At 46.6% G+C, this 17,325-nt stretch overlaps 2 protein-coding genes across 3 annotated transcripts; one reads left to right on the forward strand and one right to left on the reverse strand.

The window, feature by feature from the left end:
- The first annotated feature begins 291 nt into the window (after nt 1–291).
- LOC111848281 (E3 ubiquitin-protein ligase RNF19A-like) lies at nt 292–14,793 on the forward strand. Its single transcript, XM_023820160.2, has 10 exons — nt 292–550; nt 7,899–8,629; nt 11,273–11,481; nt 11,595–11,739; nt 11,832–11,994; nt 12,540–12,654; nt 12,733–12,894; nt 12,982–13,183; nt 13,256–13,399; nt 13,481–14,793. The coding sequence occupies exons 2-10, from the start codon at nt 8,058–8,060 to the stop codon at nt 13,899–13,901; spliced, it is 2,133 nt and encodes a 710-aa protein (XP_023675928.2). The 5' UTR covers nt 292–550; nt 7,899–8,057; the 3' UTR covers nt 13,902–14,793.
- Nucleotides 14,794–16,046: 1,253 nt separating this feature from the next.
- Nucleotides 16,047–17,197, reverse strand: polr2k (RNA polymerase II, I and III subunit K). Of its 2 annotated transcripts, none has more exons than XM_023820161.2 (4): nt 17,091–17,197; nt 16,786–16,851; nt 16,532–16,624; nt 16,047–16,331 (listed from the first exon to the last, which is right to left on the reverse strand). In XM_023820161.2, exons 2-4 carry the CDS (start codon nt 16,844–16,846, stop codon nt 16,309–16,311), a joined length of 177 nt encoding a protein of 58 aa, XP_023675929.1. In that variant the 5' UTR covers nt 16,847–16,851; nt 17,091–17,197; the 3' UTR covers nt 16,047–16,308. The 2 variants fall into 2 exon arrangements, with proteins under 2 accessions (XP_023675929.1, XP_023675931.1); XM_023820163.2 differs by having other exon boundaries at nt 16,952–17,091.
- Between the last annotated feature and the right edge of the window lie 128 nt (nt 17,198–17,325).

Raw genomic sequence — 17,325 nt, forward strand, 5'->3', positions numbered from 1 at the left:
AAAAATGGACTGCATTGTTTATTTTTTATGCACTCAAAGCAAAGGTCATAGTCGGGACGGTATTTTCTCAGGATACATTTGTACTGTAATCTCACTAACATTAATTTGGCGTTGAGGCAGGAACTGCAACATTTACATGAAAATAGTGTGTATTGGGTAGATCAAACGGCAGCGAATACAGCACCACCAGCTGGCCACCGAACATGGAAAGCCGGCGACGTTTTTCTCACATATGACATTTAAATCCCCCCTCCTCCCCGGCTGTCCCGATCTCGCGAGAAGACAAACACCAGCGATGAAAGAATCAGCGTCTTCTCGCGAGAATATCGGGAGTGGCACTGTGGGCAAGAGCGCGGAGAGGGAGGTGGAGGAGGAGGGGAGGCGGACGTTGGCCAGGCTTGGTTAGAGGGAGCGGTTACAAGCTGCGATGGGATTCCGGCAGCCCGAAGTGAAACTGTAGAGAAACGAGCTGTACGTGAGGACTTTTCCGTCACGTATTTCACCGGACGGCGCTCGTCGGCGGGGCTTTGTGTCCCTCTGCCCCCTAACGGTGGGTCGCTCGCGAGCTTTCCTTTCGTTTAGCGGTTGAGTCCCGGTCCGGTAACGGTCGCTCGGTCCAGGCTGGACTTCAGAGCGGTCCCTGTCCAAGTTTGCGAGTACAACCCGCCTTGACTTTTGTGTGCACAGTTAACTAGCTGGTTAAGCGTGTCATTAGTCGCGCTTCTGGTTGTACAGTCCGTGCGCTTCGTGCTGTGTGAGCGGCTGCGGGGCTGGTGTTTCAGACCGAGCTCTCCTCCGTAACAGAAGCCCCGAGGGACCGGCTGTCCCGATGCCATGTGTGTGCCAAGCCACCCACCGGCGGGCTGGTAAAAGCCCTGCCGGTTCGTAGAGTTTCGTGTGCTGCTGGTACGGGTGGCGGTAACTCGGGGGGGCTGGTCTGGGTCGGAATTCCGGTAAATATTGATGATGATGATGATGATAAGGATGATAATGACTCTGACCTGATGTTGTCTGGTTTGGACAGCGGATAAGTTGCCATTAGGTCGAAGTATCTTTGTCATCTTCAGCTGTATGATCCATGGGTCATACACTGAGATGATATTTCCATCTCGTTGATCGTAGTGCAAGAAATATAAATGTATAAGACACGGCATTAAGGCACAGACTGAAAAATACACTATAGTAAAAAATACAGTTAACTGGCCCTTATAGAAAATAGTCACGTAGAGCTGAGCCCAGCATAGCCTAGGAAGTCCCGGAGGAAGCCGTCTCGCTCTCTTAGAGTATAGACCGGCTTGGTCCGAGGGAGGGTTCCGGCTTCGGTCTTTTGCTTTTTTAATTTGGTCATGGGGTGCAGTCACCCCATGTCTGTAAGCGTCGTCTGTCCACTAATATGGCCCTGCTGGGCTTGATAGAGCTGTCGTTGGCCCTCAGTCCTGCCAATGACCTGGCAGAATGATTAAAGTTCTGCACGCACCATGTACCTGCTGGCCTCGAGGTGGCCCAAGGCTGTTAAGCTTTTCAGGCTGAATGATGCAAGATCTCAGAAACACCAGTGACTCTGCATAGTTTCTTATTAAGCTTTTTTTCCATATTTGAAATGATCAAGTAGAAAATATAGGACACAGTTAATTTAAATTACTTTAAAGTTCTCACAAACCCCAGAAGTTGTCTTGGTGCTTTAGTGGGACATTAGTGTGCCCTGCTTCAGGAAAACTGTGTTATCCTGTTCTTCAGTGTGACCTTAAATTTGGCTGCAGTGTTGCTCTGCATTGCACCCCTGAGAACAGTGATGGTGTACATGTGATGGTGTCCTATATGTACGCACGCACATCCCGGCTGAGGAACAGTTTTTACCCCACATCCATCACACTTATGAACTCGCAGCACTGATCTCAAACATTCTCAAGCAAAACCCCACGTGCATTTTCCTTATTTATGTGCATTTAGTCCACTTGAAAACTCTACCTCTGCGAACGTACTTACCAGCACTATATATATCTTGTACATATATAGTGACTGTATATACTCTCCCATTTATGCCTCGAATCTATTTAATTGTAAATATACTGTGCATCTGCTGGCGTGTTCCAAACTAAATCTCATTGTACTTACAATGACAATAAAGCATTTATCTTATCTATAGCTAGTGCTACTTCTCTCCATGTTTCTTTGCTCAGAGCTCAGTGGTTTGCTGGATGCAGCTACAGGATGGCATTTCTAGACCCTGCATTCTCTTTGTTTTAGTGGTCATCAAGAACAATTTTCTCTCCAGTTAAACTTTGTATCTTTATTTGAGAAAATAGCTTTAATTGAATATGAATCTGCTCTGTTATGATTGCACGTTCCCGGACAGTTCATAGCGTTGCTCATGGAGGTCGGTGAACAAAAATCTTTGAGCATTCCATTTAGTAATGATATTCATCATCAGCTTGTGGCATTTTCATTTTGCATTTGCTGTTTGTATGTTGTAAGTCAATATTATAGTGCTGACTCAGGCAATTAAAAAGTGCACAAACATCAAAACACAACATTCCAGCTTAACTTTATTTGCCTTTGTGTTGAAAGGGCTGTGGCACCAAACAGCATGAGTGAATAAAGGTGGTTGAACCGGACTCACTTGGTGGTTATTCCTTCTGGAGACCCAGGCTGTTAGCCTGTAAACTGCTTAACAGAATTATAATGGTGCCTGTACTTACTTGTAATCGTAATTCCCTGCAGGGTTTGTTTATCCAGGTCTTAATCTCCAGCTGATTTACTGGTCTTTGAGCCAGCAGGACACCCCTGCACTTAAAATCAGAGCTGAACTCATTCTTTCTGATGAACAAAAGGTTGAGAGGTTGTGAATTTGCGGTCTTGTTTGGTGCTTTTACGAGTAGATGTCCTAAGGTTGCATTAACGTTACAGTAGAAATGCGGTCCTTAATAGCAGTGATCTATATGTTGTGTGTATAATAGGTTGGTTGTTTTTACCTGGGAAACTTAGTGCCGCGGCGCTAATTCAGTTATTACTGGATTCCAGCCTTACCATGGCAATTTTATTTGATGAGGGAATTTCATTTTCACTTGGACACTGCATACACTTATCATGGTAAGTCATATATGTTCAACTTGTCAGTGAGTAGTTCAGTTTTAATTTTAAAATCAGCCCCACTGAAATGAAATGTAAACTCTTCATTTTTCAAAGTACCTTTTAAGTAAACAAGCATTGAGTGACAGCAATTCCTATTGATCGCCTTGGGATTCATCAGCAGTATTTGTAACACTTCATGTGTTTAGGTTTATGGCACACTGAGCTGACTGACCTATACTTTAGCTTTTAGTGTATGTGAAACTCATCCTGTTTAGTGCTTTTCTCAGGAGGAGTCGTAGGAGTTTACATATTACTAATGCCAGTGTTTCAATACAAAGGTGTATCACATGGCTAGGATATTTTTTCTGTGTTATTGCCATTTGCCAGCACTGCCATCCCATTTCCTGTAAATGTACTGTCAGGAGTTTTGCATAACTGGAAAAATTTGATTCTCTGTAAAATTCTACAAAGCTCTGGTTGCTGAATTAGTTTGGAAACTGTCTTTTTTTAGCTGGGGATGATTCTGCAAAATTAAGCTCAGTTCTGTTTCCATTTATTCTTCCATGGAAAGACTGGTGGTTGATTAAATAACCACAGATTTAGGGCTATTTTTAAATGGAAAATAAAGGTATCACTGCCACATCTGACTTAGCAATCAGGCCCATGTGAATGTGGGAAGAGACACGATGGCTGTTTCAAGAGATCTGAGATCATATTCTCACCGTGTTTGTGATGTTTGCAGAGACTTAAAGCTGAATCTGATAGCCTGCTGTTGGTTTAGTTATAATTGGCCACTGGCATGTTTTCTCTGGTTGTGCTCGTCACAGCACACCAACAATTCCGTTGTACTGTTGTTTGTGGCTTCTTCGACCAAACAGCCTCAGTAAAAAATATTCAGCTTTGGAGCTGGGGAAAAATCTGCCAGTTATTGTGAATCACTTTGGCTATACAAGTTTAGCATATGGCTGCCGCTATCGTGGGATACACATCACAGGCACCTCTCCCCACACACTAGCTACACAAAGTCTTTGAAACTTTGCTGTTTTTGGAAGGTAATGACCAGAGGCAAGTGGTTATCAACCCAGTACTGGAGGATGTGACCTTGCATGGTGTTTGGGCTTAACGATGCAGCTGCATAGGATAGGAGTAGGTGTGAAAGGAAGCCTGGATTTACTTATTAGAATGTGTCAGAACTTGGAGCTGCCTTAATACCACATATGTGGAGTTAACCATTTCTATAAAATAATCATTAAATTAAAATCAGAACTCCCTGTAGTGAAAAAGTGAATGTCAATCCGTTTGGGGATGTTTTTGTTCTTCACTTCTCCCTATCATCTTTTTAAACCTTAAATATGCAACCACCAGACAAATACTAAAGAATTTATTTATTGATATACTGTGCTGTATTTGTTCAGAGGGTTTTGTTTGTGTTAGCTTGTACATTTCTCCTCTTGTTCTAGGGCATTGTTTATGGACTTGATCTGTAAAGCAGAAGGGATAATTATTTCATCTGAAAATATTTCTTTTAATGGTAGCTAGATTTATCTATTGCTTCTATATGTTGAGGTATTAAACTTTTCACTTGCAGTAGTCTGTTGTTAGTTAATCCTGCAATTCTTTTTATGTTGAAAATTGGTGGCTGGAACATTTTTAATGCTGGTGCGTGAGACCCAGAGACAAAGGTTTTGTGAGATTGTCCCGTTTCTTTTCCCGACTTCTGTTTCATGTTTTCTCTCCTTGGTCATGTACCCAGAAGTGTGCTTGGTTGGGTTTCTCACATGTTGGGTGTCTCACAGCAGCTCAGAGGGTCCATTTGGCAACACCTTCATGAGATGTTTGAACGGCAGCCAGATGGTCCTGTGCCCATATGAGCTCCCTGTTGATCTTTAAAGCTCTGCTTGGTGCTTGGTACTTGAAACATGAAGTGTAGCAGGAAAGAGCAGTGCAACATTCAGCCGTTTATAAGAAGAGTAGTGCTTTTCTTTTTAACCATTTTGCTCCTTCCACTAGCTTTCTTTTAGCTTGTGTAAATATTTCATTGTATTGGAGGAGAATGTGCAGAGTACAGCTGTGTGTCATACAGGGTTGAGGCCAAGGACGTGCTGCTGTGGTTAAGGGGCCTGAATGGGACCTGGTGTGAGGACAGTGTGTCCCCGTCCCTGGAGTCAACCCTGCTGTGGCTTTGCCTGGCACTGGAGCTCTTGGGAGCCAGAGTGGAGCACGTGCTCCTGTGGTTGATAAGTGAATTTCCCATGGGATTGGCGCTGTTTGTGGACAGCACACAGCTGCTCTCATTCTCTCTCTTTCTCTCACGCACACGCACACGCACACACACACACGCACACAACACACACATGCACAGTGGAGGCTGTGGAATGCCTGTCTTCTGACATCATTTCCTCATCTGTGCACTTGAGGAAGGAGGCAGCTGCTTGCTGTATTGTTGACTGATTCTTGTTTATTATGTCCTCCAGCTTAAGGTTTGCTGAATGGACTTTTCGCTTCTGCTTCTTTGTAGTCTCATGATACAATTGATGCTGTGGTTTTCATATTGCGTTCTTTGTGCTCGGAGCTGTAATGTTTTCAGACGGAGACTCTAATGTCTGAATCAATAATCAGTGGAAGTAATGTATGATGAACTGCCAGTGTTTAAGATTTGTGATGGAAACCTGGTTTTGTATTTCAGGGAAGAGGTGGTTGAGAGAGCGATGCTGAACAGCGTTTGAACTGTGCTGATTGTCACCATACAGTATCCTAGCAGAAATGGGCAGGGATAGTTTCTCATGGTCATTTTGCAGCTCAGTGATGGAAATAATTAATTTATCAGTAAACTGTGTCAGGTTTCATCCTGGCGCTGGGCAGCTGTCAGTCTCCTTGGAAACCAGCAATATTGATAGTGAGTATTCATTCTCTAAATTAGTCTGTAGGCAAGGATTGCACATTCTGCAATGGTAATTTGGTAACTAAGGACTCTAATTTGTGGTATAGTGTCTTATTTCAGTAATAAGGGACTGATTTTGATAGGTTAATTTCAATATACTTGCTGCATTTCTGTACGTTACTCACATATTTACACAAATGATGCTGTTGCTACTGATGCTTAGCATTGGTTCCAACAGCAGCACAGTGCTGTGCTGGCTGCATGCCATTAGTACAACTGTGGAACGTCACTCTCACAGGAAAGCCTGTGTATTGGTCCTGTAGTGGGGTGGCCCTTTCTCCTGTGCTGAGGGACTTAGGCTGGTATTTTGTGTGTGTGTGTGTGTGGGTTATATTATGTATATATTACATTGTGGGGACCAAATTTCCCCAAGATGTGATACAAACCTGTTATTTTGACATTGTGGGGAAAAAAAATCTGTGACTGCAATAAAAAAAACTAAAAATGTAAAAAGTCTTGTGTTTTCTTTGGTTACTTAAGGTCAAGGTTAGGGCTGGGTAGGTTGTCATTGTTAGGATTAGGGTTTTTCCCATAGAAATGAATGGTTGCTCCCCACGCAGATATGAATAAAAACGTGTGTGTGTGTATATATGTCTGGTGAGATTTTCCTGGTAAATCATTACTGCCCTTTTGCTTGTCATCATTATCTTTGTTTCTGGGTGTATTCAAAAGCTTACAGTTCTTGGGCTTGAATCACTTTATAGTGAGATAAAGTGGTCATGTTTCCATCTTCCTCCACTTGTGAGTTTCATTGGCCTTTCCAGTGTAGTCGGGGAGATGGCATTTGTACAGGGAGGTCACAGACATTCTCGGAAACTCCCACTGTGGTGAGAGATTCGCACATAGGCTCTGTAATTACCACAGGTGCCTTGGGGTCAGCTTTTGCTAAGCTTGGCGTTTAGCAAATGGCCAGTCCGGGTCCACTTGCATAGACAGTTTGTGTCATATTGTGATTAGATGCAAACATTTTTCTTTTCTGAACATATCCATTTATGGTTTCCTTTAATAGCTTTGACGGGATTAGGGTTACCCTGATCTTAATGGTGTCTTAGTCTTCACAGACAACGTCTTGACAGCTTGTTTGCATTTCAGCTGCCCCCTGTGTCCTGTTATTCCCTGTTTGACATCTATATCTTCACACTAGGACTGCTACTGCACAGGTTGTGCATGGGCTGCTTTTTATGGACATGCACATGCCACAAACACTGGTCTCTTTAAGTATTAGCATGGTCCTGAAAAAACTCAAAAAGCTCTATTTTTTTTAGTGGTCATTGTTGACACACCACAACAAAATGTGTCCTCTGCATGTAACCCATATGTGACATTGTGACATAGCAGGGGGCAGCTAATTCAGCAGCTGGGGAGCAGTGCTTGGGGGGGGTACCTTGCTCAGGGTGCCTTGCTGGTCGGGGATTCGAACCTGCAGTCTTTTCATTACAAGTGTACTTCCCTAACCATTAAACCACCACTACCCACAATTTTGTAATGGTGGGAGCTTGTGAGCAGGTTGTAGAAGTTTCCCCTGCTAAAATATTTCATTAGCTTTCTGAGATCTGCATAAAATGTAAGTGTACTTATGCTTATTAATGAACAGGGTCTTTGTGCAGATGGTATGCAGGTCTGCTTGGTAGATCGGTTCATTTACAGCTTTATAAAGGAGTACATTCTGTCAAATTCCACCTCCTAATATCAAGAAATAGCATGTGGGGAAAGTGCCCAAGCAATGCCTCTGCTCACTGTTCTACAGTAAAAGATCAGTCCTGCTCCTCTCCCACATTTTACTATGTTCTCAGACTGTGAGTTGGAAGCCAAGGCACCCATAGAGCTGTTACAATGGCCCTTTGTTAATAAGCTGTTTTCTCTCTTCCTCTTCTCACTCGCCCAGATTCCAGAGGTTCCTTCAGCTTCCTGGATCCAGAGTTTGCTGCCCATGCCTGACTGGACTGCATGAGGACGTGGTCCGGCAGTAGGAAGTCACAATGTCTTAACAGCCTCCATCTCCTGTGGGAGTCCTGCCCCCTTTACCCCACCCTCTCCCGGAGATATGAACCTGCAGCAGCGGTCAATGGGATCCGATCGCGACCTGCACTCGGCGACCTCGTCGGTCAGCCTGGCCTCCGTCAGGAAGGCCCCACGGAAGCGCCGGCTCTCACTGCGCTCCTTCTTCCGGCGTGAGCCCAAGCGCCGCTCCCGCGACCTTGGCGTAGATGGCATCGCCAGCGTGGAGAGCATCCGCTCTGAGATGTGCATGGATAGGGCGAGGGGGAACTCCGGCTCCTCGTCGTCGTGTTCGTCGCGCTCCTCTCCGCAGCCTCCCCCCGGAGAGCTCCTGGAGTGCCCGCTGTGCCTGCTGCGACATGCACGGGACTGCTTCCCCGACATCATGACCTGCCCCCACCGCTCCTGTGCCGACTGCCTGCGCCAGTATCTGCGCATCGAGATCTCAGAGAGCCGCATCAACATCAGCTGCCCCGAGTGTGCCGAGCGCCTCAACCCACACGACATCCGCACCATCTTGGCCGACCGCGCCCTTATGGAGAAGTATGAGGAGTTCATGCTGCGGCGCTGGTTGGTGGCTGACCCCGACTGCCGCTGGTGCCCTGCGCCAGACTGCGGGTAAGTCTGAACTCCCCTGCCTTGGCCAGTCTGTGGGAAAGAGGCCATTACCCATGCTGCCCCTCTCTGGCATGCTGTTTGGTGGTCTGTCCTGACCACTTCCAATACTAAGAACAGAATTATAGAGGACAGTAAAAATCCCTGGATGTCGTTCTTACCCCGCCCCAAATATCAAGGATACACTGGTTGCATCCTTGCCAAACAAGAGCAATCCCATGATTCATTGTGCCCCAAGTTTGCAAGACCACTCTTGCTAAGACCACAAATACGATCTTTACATTCTTGGTATTGAGAAACATCTCTAGTCTGAGAAACTCCATATTCCCCAGAAGTCTTTGCTGTAATTCCAGCTCTCTTCTCAACCTTTGTGTCTGGTTAATGTTGAATGTAATAATGATGCTGTTTATTAGCAGTTGGCGCAGTGGTTCAGTGGGTAGTGCTATAGCCTTACACCACCAGGGTTGTGTGTGATGTTCTTCCTTGTCGGATGAGTTTTCTCCAGGTGTTCCAGTGTCCTCTCACAGTAAATACGTCTATTGTCTCTGTGTGTCTGTTTGTCTGTGTGCATGCAAGTGTTGTATGATAAATTGGCATCGCATTCAGGATGTCCTCTACCTTGTGCCCTCTGTCTCTCCTGGGATAGGCTCCAAGCTCACCATAGCCCTGTACAGCAGGAGCCTCAAACTCAAATTACCTGGGGGCCACTGGCTATGTGCTGCTCCCCCAAGAGGGCTACATGAGAAATCGCTGAACAAAAAAGTCCCATCTTTTTCAGCTTGAAATTAAAAAATTTTATCTATTAAAAAACATGGGCCTCTGATCAATTAAGGGAAAATACAATAGTACAAAGTAGAGATGAAATGTGAAATTTTAATATCATATTATATCTTATTATAGTGAGCAAAATTCACGGTTATCAGTATCGCAGTAAAGTATTAAAATGTGCTGAAAATGTTCAGAAAGTACTGATATACAAACTGCAATCATTTCACCAAGTTCTATACTGAAACCCATGAATACAATTACCAGCACTATGTATGTTTTGTTTGCAGAAACATTAAAATAATAAACATATGAAAACCATATCATCTCCTAAGACTTCCACTATTTACTGAACTTCAGACACAAATAAGGCTGTCACATCATAGTTACGGTGGAAAATCCACAGAGAAGAAGGAAGGAGACTGGTCTAATTTCAAAAACTGTTCCGTTTCAAAAATATTTAAATACAAATGTACACAGAATTCATTGGGCAAATGGACATTCATGTAGCTCAGAGGCTATGCCTCAAAATAAGTGGTAGCTTTTTTTCCCACTACAATGTATAGTGTTTGTTCAGAACAGGTAACACTTATGCTCCAGTTTGCGACTATTAGCAAATTAGACTGACAAACCATGACGTTTTCCCCAATTCCGAAGGTTGGGTGTTTTGTGACTATTCATTGAATAAATGTCATTTTAAATGATTATTAAAATTTATGATTTAAATAGTTATTTAAATGAACATTTCAATTATTTAAATTATTGTTTGAACGACCATTTAAATGATACCAGCAACCCTTCAAAAGATCTGTCAGTCACCCCTCAAACTCAGTGGGCGGGCTCTAAATGAAACATAACATCTGATTTGTTACATTGCAAACTAAGTCGCAATGTTCAGATTGATCTCACCTAGTGGTTTAAATTCTCATTTATAACCAAATCTTTCGGTTCCTTCCTAGAGACACATTACAGAAACTTCCTAATTTGCAAATCCTATCTAAATATCAACTAGGGTTAGAACCTGATTTAGGAAAAAACCATTACAAATTAACAGTTCCTAAGTTATTTATATGACATTTATTTATTTGAATATTGTCACAAAACACACTCCATACCGAAGTTCCAACATCATGCATTGAGCTAAAAGTTAACTTACCTGGCATTAGCTATAAAGTAGTGGGTGTACACCAGACTTAGTCCCCTTAGAAGGCTGTAAAATCTACAGAATGCTGCCTTACACCATGTTCGTACTGACACAACAAACCCACGTAGCATGCTGTGCCTGGGCTCTCATGTTCGCGAGATTGTAGTTACTTTTGTTTCATGCTGGACAAGTTTCAGCCACGGTTTTAATGATAATTAAAATTGTAACTGTAATATTAACTGTTGGGAATTTTACCGTTAAACCAGTAACCATTTCATCCCTACTACAAAATAAAGATTGATTTGAGGGCGAGATTAAATAGTAAAATAAAAACATGTTGCAGGCTAGTAGTTTGAGACCCCTGCTGTACAGGATAAGTGTTTGGGGAAGGATTGATGGATGTTTTCTTGGGCTTTGATTCTTAGTGACTTGTGTACCTAAAAGAACATTCTATCCTTTGTATACATCTGTATGTTTACAGGAATTGATAGTTCAAAGGTAAACAGGAAAACCACGTATCCTGCATAATGTATAGATATTTCGTGTTTATTCTCAAACTACTGAAATGAGAGTTCTACGACCTCTTCACTGCGAAGTAGCTGGGGTTCAGCTTCTTACCTGTGTTACCCTGGTTCCATTATATGTTCTACTTGAAATTGATAGAACCTGGCTTCTGGGGTTGGCTCTTGCTGTGCTTGCTTGCTTGCTGACGCAACCCATTTCTTCACACGGTGCAGGTATGCAGTCATAGCCTTTGGCTGCGCCAGCTGCCCCAAAATCACATGCGGCAGGGAGGGCTGTGGGACGGAGTTCTGCTACCACTGCAAGCAGCTGTGGCATCCGAACCAGACATGCGATGCGGCACGCCAGCAGAGGGCACAGAGCCTGCAACTGCGGAGCCTGCGCTCCTCCTCCCTCAGCTACAGTCAGGAGAGTGGGGCTATTGGTACGTCAGCGTGGGGATGGGAGAGGGCCGGCGGTATGTCAGGGCGGGGCTGTGTGACTGGGGGCGGGGCCTGCATATGTATTCAGGAGCTCAGTGAACACAACTCTCCACAGCGGACGACATCAAGCCCTGTCCTCGTTGTGCCGCCTACATCATCAAGATGAATGATGGTAGCTGCAACCACATGACCTGCGCCGTGTGTGGGTGTGAGTTCTGCTGGCTGTGCATGAAGGAGATCTCCGACCTGCACTATCTCAGGTGGGGGGGGGGGAGGGGAGAGCTCACTCAGATGGCTGTGGAGGGAGAGACCGGTCAGGTAGTGAGACCAACGTTGTCTCTCGTGCCTGCAGCCCATCTGGATGCACCTTCTGGGGCAAGAAGCCCTGGAGCCGCAAGAAGAAGATCCTGTGGCAGCTGGGCACGCTGGTGGGCGCCCCAGTGGGCATCGCGCTCATTGCAGGCATCGCTGTCCCTGCCATGATCATTGGCATCCCCGTGTACGTGGGGAGGAAGGTGGGTCATGTGCTTGTAGGACCTCTAGCATCTTGGGTAAACATGTGCAGGGAAGGGGTGGGGAGTAGCAGGGCCAAACTTGCACTGCTAGGGAGTCCTAAGGGTGAAATGGTAACATGGGAAGGGAACATCAAGAGGAGGTTGGGTCCATGCTCAATACCCTACCTGTATGTGTGGGAGTGAGGCTAGTTCAAGCAGAACTATACTCCTTTAGCTCAACATGTGGAGCATTGCCCTGACAATATGAAGGTTGTGGGTTCAAATCCCAGGAGGCACACATGATTAACAGTAGTTACTACTGTAAGTTGCTTTGGATAACAGCATTAGGTAAATGTGAATGTGGATGACGTACACCCCCAGGAAAATGGGGCAGCTGCAGGGTGTTCGGAGCTGGTTAAACCCGTCAGTTCAGATCTGAGTCTTGTATGACTTCTTGCTGCCCTTCCCTGGTGATCCTCTGTTCTGGATGCTGGGTAACACCAGGGTGCAGACTTCCCACTGAGCGCTCTGGGTGTGAATGACTGCTCTCTCCCTCCCCCCCCCAGATTCACAGTCGCTATGAAGGGAAGGACGTCTCAAAGCACAAGAGGAACCTGGTGATTGCAGGCGGTGTCACATTGTCTGTCATAGTCTCCCCCGTGGTGGCTGCAGTCACAGTCGGTAGGTCCCCGCCTTGCCTCTGCGGGATTGGTGCATGCTGCGTCTGGCCAGCACTGAGCGTCCAGTGTTTCCCCGCAGGCATCGGGGTGCCCATAATGCTGGCCTACGTCTACGGGGTGGTGCCCATCTCGCTGTGCCGCAGCGGCGGCTGCGGCGTGTCGGCCCGTAGCGGCAGGGGCGTGCGCATCGAGTTCGACGACGAGAACGATATGAATGCAGCAAACGGAACGGCGCCCGCAGGTATTCTTGTCTTTACGGGTGCCACGAATCACCCACCCCACCCCAGCCGGCCTGCCCCCTTTGAGCCGGCATCGCTCCGTCCCACAGACTCCACCTCAGCAGCGGAGGCGCGGAACAACCCCAGCATTGGCGAGGGCAGCGTGGGCGGCCTGACGGGCAGCCTGAGCGTCAGCGGGAGCCACATGGACCGTGTGGGGGCCATACGGGACAACCTGAGCGAGACGGCCAGCACCACGGCTCTGGCAGGGGGTAGCATCACCGGCAGCCTGTCGGGCAGCGCCATGGTCAGGTGAGCTGGGTTCCTTGGCCGTTCTGGGGCATCCAGCAAGGTGGGAAGTATGACGATGTGCGTCTGTTTCAGGCTGGAGGTACAAGCGGATGTTCAGAAGGAGCGACACAGCCTGAGCGGGGAGTCCGGCACCGTCAGCCTGGGGACGCCCAGCGACTGCGCCAGTACCAGGGCCATGGCAGGCTCCGTCCTGAGCACCTATGCGCCCCTTGACAGGTCAGCTCCCTCTCTCTCTCTCGCATCGGGCCCTCTGTCCCACCCTGTCAGCTCACTGGTGCCCGTCTTACCTGTCCACAGGGATAGTAACGGCATGGAGGTGCAGGTGGATGTCGAGTGCAGAACCGGCAAACTGCGTCACCACAGCGGTGGGAGCGGCGTGGACGAGGCTGGCAGCGGGTGGCGTGGCCCGGGGGTGCCCAGGTGGGCCAGGGACTCGTCCTCCTCCTCTGGAAGGAAGAGCAAGGCCAGGCTGCGCAGGAAAGCTGGGGAGATGTGTGAGGACATGGAGGCCCAGTTGCTAAGCCAACGCAGTGGCACCTCCAGTGAGTGCGACTCGCCCTCCCTGAGCGGCAGCCTGCCCTCCGTGGCCGAGTCGCACTGCAGCCGCTGCTCCGAGCCGCCCGAGGTGGAGCTCGACCCCCCACGGGCTCCCCCATCCCCCGAGGGCGCCTGCGAGCCCCCCGATCAAGCGCATTCAGAGCAAAACGAGACGCCTTAAGTGCTGTGGCGCCGGCCCATAGTGCAGCTTTCAGACTCTTTGGCTCAGGGCTCTTTGGCTGTTTTATTATTTTTTCCAGTCAAGATTGTCAAGTAAAGTCGCTAAAGAGGAAACGCTGAATGTGTACGGGCGATGTGGCTAGGGTTAGTTCAGGGGAGGCGCTGTCTTAGGGTGCCCCCTGCTGTTTCTGTGATGGGATGTGGACACCTTTTCAGGTCTGAGAGTTGTAGTCTAGGTTGCGAGTGCATCGGCCTGTGCCGCCGTGTGATGATCGGGCATGCCCACACGCACCTCAGCGCAGAGTAAGGGTTCTCAGATTCCTGCCAGACGTCCCACCAGCTGGGGATGGTTGAAGGATAGCTGCTGTAACCCTCCGAAGGGGTCACGGGTGCCAGGTCCAGGCACGATGGGGGGGTCCCCCACCCGGGAAGTAGCATTGCAGATGTGAGGATCGGATTGCCACGAGCCAAATGGAGGAAGTGAGGGAGCAGGGTGGTGGTGGGGGGGGGTCTCGGGCCGGTCCGGCTTCCTTACGCGATTCCTGTGACTCACGGTGCCTTTCCACAAACAGCTAAGCTAATCGCTCTTCACACAGCTCACGTCAGCTTCTCCTTCACTTACTCGTTCTTCCTACCAAAGATTGTGGGCCCCCCAGGACCAGCTTTTAAATGCTGTTGTTTCAGCATCTGCTCTGGAGACGGCCGACACACACGCATCCCCCTCGTGGGGCGGAGCCACTGCGCCGTTTGGCCTGTGAAGCTCACTCAACACTAGTGCCAGCATCACTGTTCACCTCCGCACGACACCTTAATGTATTTGTATATTTGTTTGCTACCTTGCTTTAAAAGCGTGTAAATGCTTATCGAAAAATATTAAAAATGAATTGAAATTTTGGGCATTGTTTCCATTTACACTGATGGCTACTGGTATGACATTTAGAACTGGTTTAACACTTGTTTTTAGTAGCTGCATTCTTCTGCCCCTGTGCTATATCACTATAATTAGGAGCTCTCTTTCTGCAGTTCCGCGTAACTTCCAAGTTAGCATCGGAGTTTGTGGCCAACCAGTCAGCAAGCTATGGCTGTAAGTGCCTCCCCAGCAGTTGGTGTTCCAACGCAAAGTACCTAGTCTGCAATACGTGCTAAAAAGGGTTTGGGAACTGCCTCCAAGGAACTACAACTGGGCCGAGTTCCTGCGATGTGAACACGACAGAAGTCCCCGGTTCCAGAAAAAGGTTATGGTTCCAAAAAAAGTTCCAGTGGTGCGGAAACACCATAAGCACAGCAACCCCCCCACCCCCCACGCGTCCCACAGAACAAAGCTGGCCTGACCACAAATATTTGGCATCACAACGTTTGCATTAGAAATATGTCAATAAAGCTCATCTGACCAAGCAGTCAAAGGGACAGTTCACCCAAAACTAAAAAAGTGTTTGAGGGGGTTTGGTGCCATCCCTCTAGGTTGTTCTGCTGGGGATTCTGACGAATATGATGGAACTGAATGGCATTCATTCTGTGGTGATATCTTATGCGAAGCGATTCGATTGGCGTGTGGAGTTCAAATAGTTCGTACATTAAACTGCTCAGTTCAAAGTCTGTGGATTCTCTTAAATAACCGGGTCATGATGTTTGGTAAGAAACATCACTGTTGAATTTCTCAAATGTATTTTTCTGGCGCTGTAATTACCACACAAAGAATGCCATTCAGTCTCATTATATCCGTGAGAAGCCCGACATTCCTAAGGCCACTATCTACAAAACTAGGCGACTCCCAGCAGAACAACCTAAATGAATAGACAGCACTAACGCCGCTCTGAAACAGATCTTTTTTTCCATTTTGGGGTGAATTGTCCCTTTAAGGATGGGATTCTTAGTTTTTCGTGGGTCCTAATAAAAAAAAATAAAAAATAAAAATCACTGTTCAGCTTACATCCGTCAAATATCCTGCTCATTCGTATTGCGTCATATGGACTTTTACAGAATCTGCTGAAGGCCAAGGTAAAGGCAGTTATCAAAAATGCCAGTAACACAACAAACTCAAATTTGAATTGCTTATGCTGAATAAGATGCTTCCCATATAAATTGCCAGTGTAGTCCAGCACAGTTGAATATAGAGTGGTAAAGCTGTTGTAAGTACCACAACGTATGAAATCAAAACATTTATTGCAAACAAGCATTCAGAATAAACTGCTGCAGAACCGCTTCCTGGCCTCCCAGTGTGTTCTGCAGTCCGTCTTGTCGGCTCAGCCCGCAGTCAGGAGCAGAACATCGGTGGCTGCCAGAGTCCAGTCTTTAAGCCTCTACATGTACAGCATCACATGTAAAACGCCCTTTCTTCACTTTCCAAGTTATTTACATGACAGAACAACATACAACTGATGTGAAACCAGGAAGAGAAGAACTTGAGTTCATCGAGCATCAAACACAACCACTGGAAAAGGAAGTTAAGGAAAACATGAGCAGATTTGAATGCAAATTTCAACATTCAGATCTTCATATTTTAACCGATTAAATGCAGCAGCACAGATGTAGTCATTAGGCATTTTTTAAACACCGAATGTGTCACATTTACACCAAACCATCAGCACATTTCTGCATTGTAATCGTGGCCCTTGCTGCATGAAAGGATACGGCGTTTCGTCCTCTTCTTGTACATGATCCTGTAGCCACACTCTCTACACCTGATGGGATCCCGGGCCTTGATCTCATTTTCTGTGTGGCACTCTGCAAAAGCGTCATTCATTTAAGGGAAGCCTGTTACTCGGCACATACCGAGTTTTATAGCGAAATGCTTGGCCCATAAGCAGTACGGTTTAAGCTAACGAAAGTCACAGACAGCGTTATTAATAACAGTTAACCGGAGCAGATCATCGCGGAAAAATTACCTCCACAGATGTAAATCATAGGCTGCTGTTTGGGCGGCTGGAGATCTTTCTGAGAGTCCATGTGTGCTGTAAAAAGAGCATCAGATCAGCGTTAGAAAGGACCGATGGTTGTGGTTCAAATGTCTGCTGTCTTAAATTCCCTAACAACTCAGTAACAGTAACACACCGATGGTCCTTTGAGAAAAATACACTGCGCCAGCAAACTATCCCTTTACGTTTCAAAATCGCCGCTTTCATCTGCCGTTAAATATCTTAAAATGCATATTTCAGCTAAAAGCTCATACCCGCTAAAATAACAAACTTACCACTTCTAGCTATCACAGTTGCTCATGCGTTTTCTGTACGCCCCCGCGCATGCGTGTTATCACGGTCCGCGTCGTAATAAAACGTCTTTTGATTGGTTTTTAAAGGTCTATCGCGATTGGCCAGAAAAGTTACAGTATTTCTCAGTTACACGTGTGGTTGATTTAGGTATTTAGTACATAGACGTCGGAACGCTATTACAACAACAAGTAGTTACTGTTGTCTATACTGTAGGGC

The sequence above is a fragment of the Paramormyrops kingsleyae genome, chromosome 23, assembly GCF_048594095.1.
Source record: "Paramormyrops kingsleyae isolate MSU_618 chromosome 23, PKINGS_0.4, whole genome shotgun sequence".
NCBI classification, from domain to species: Eukaryota; Metazoa; Chordata; class Actinopteri; order Osteoglossiformes; family Mormyridae; genus Paramormyrops; species Paramormyrops kingsleyae.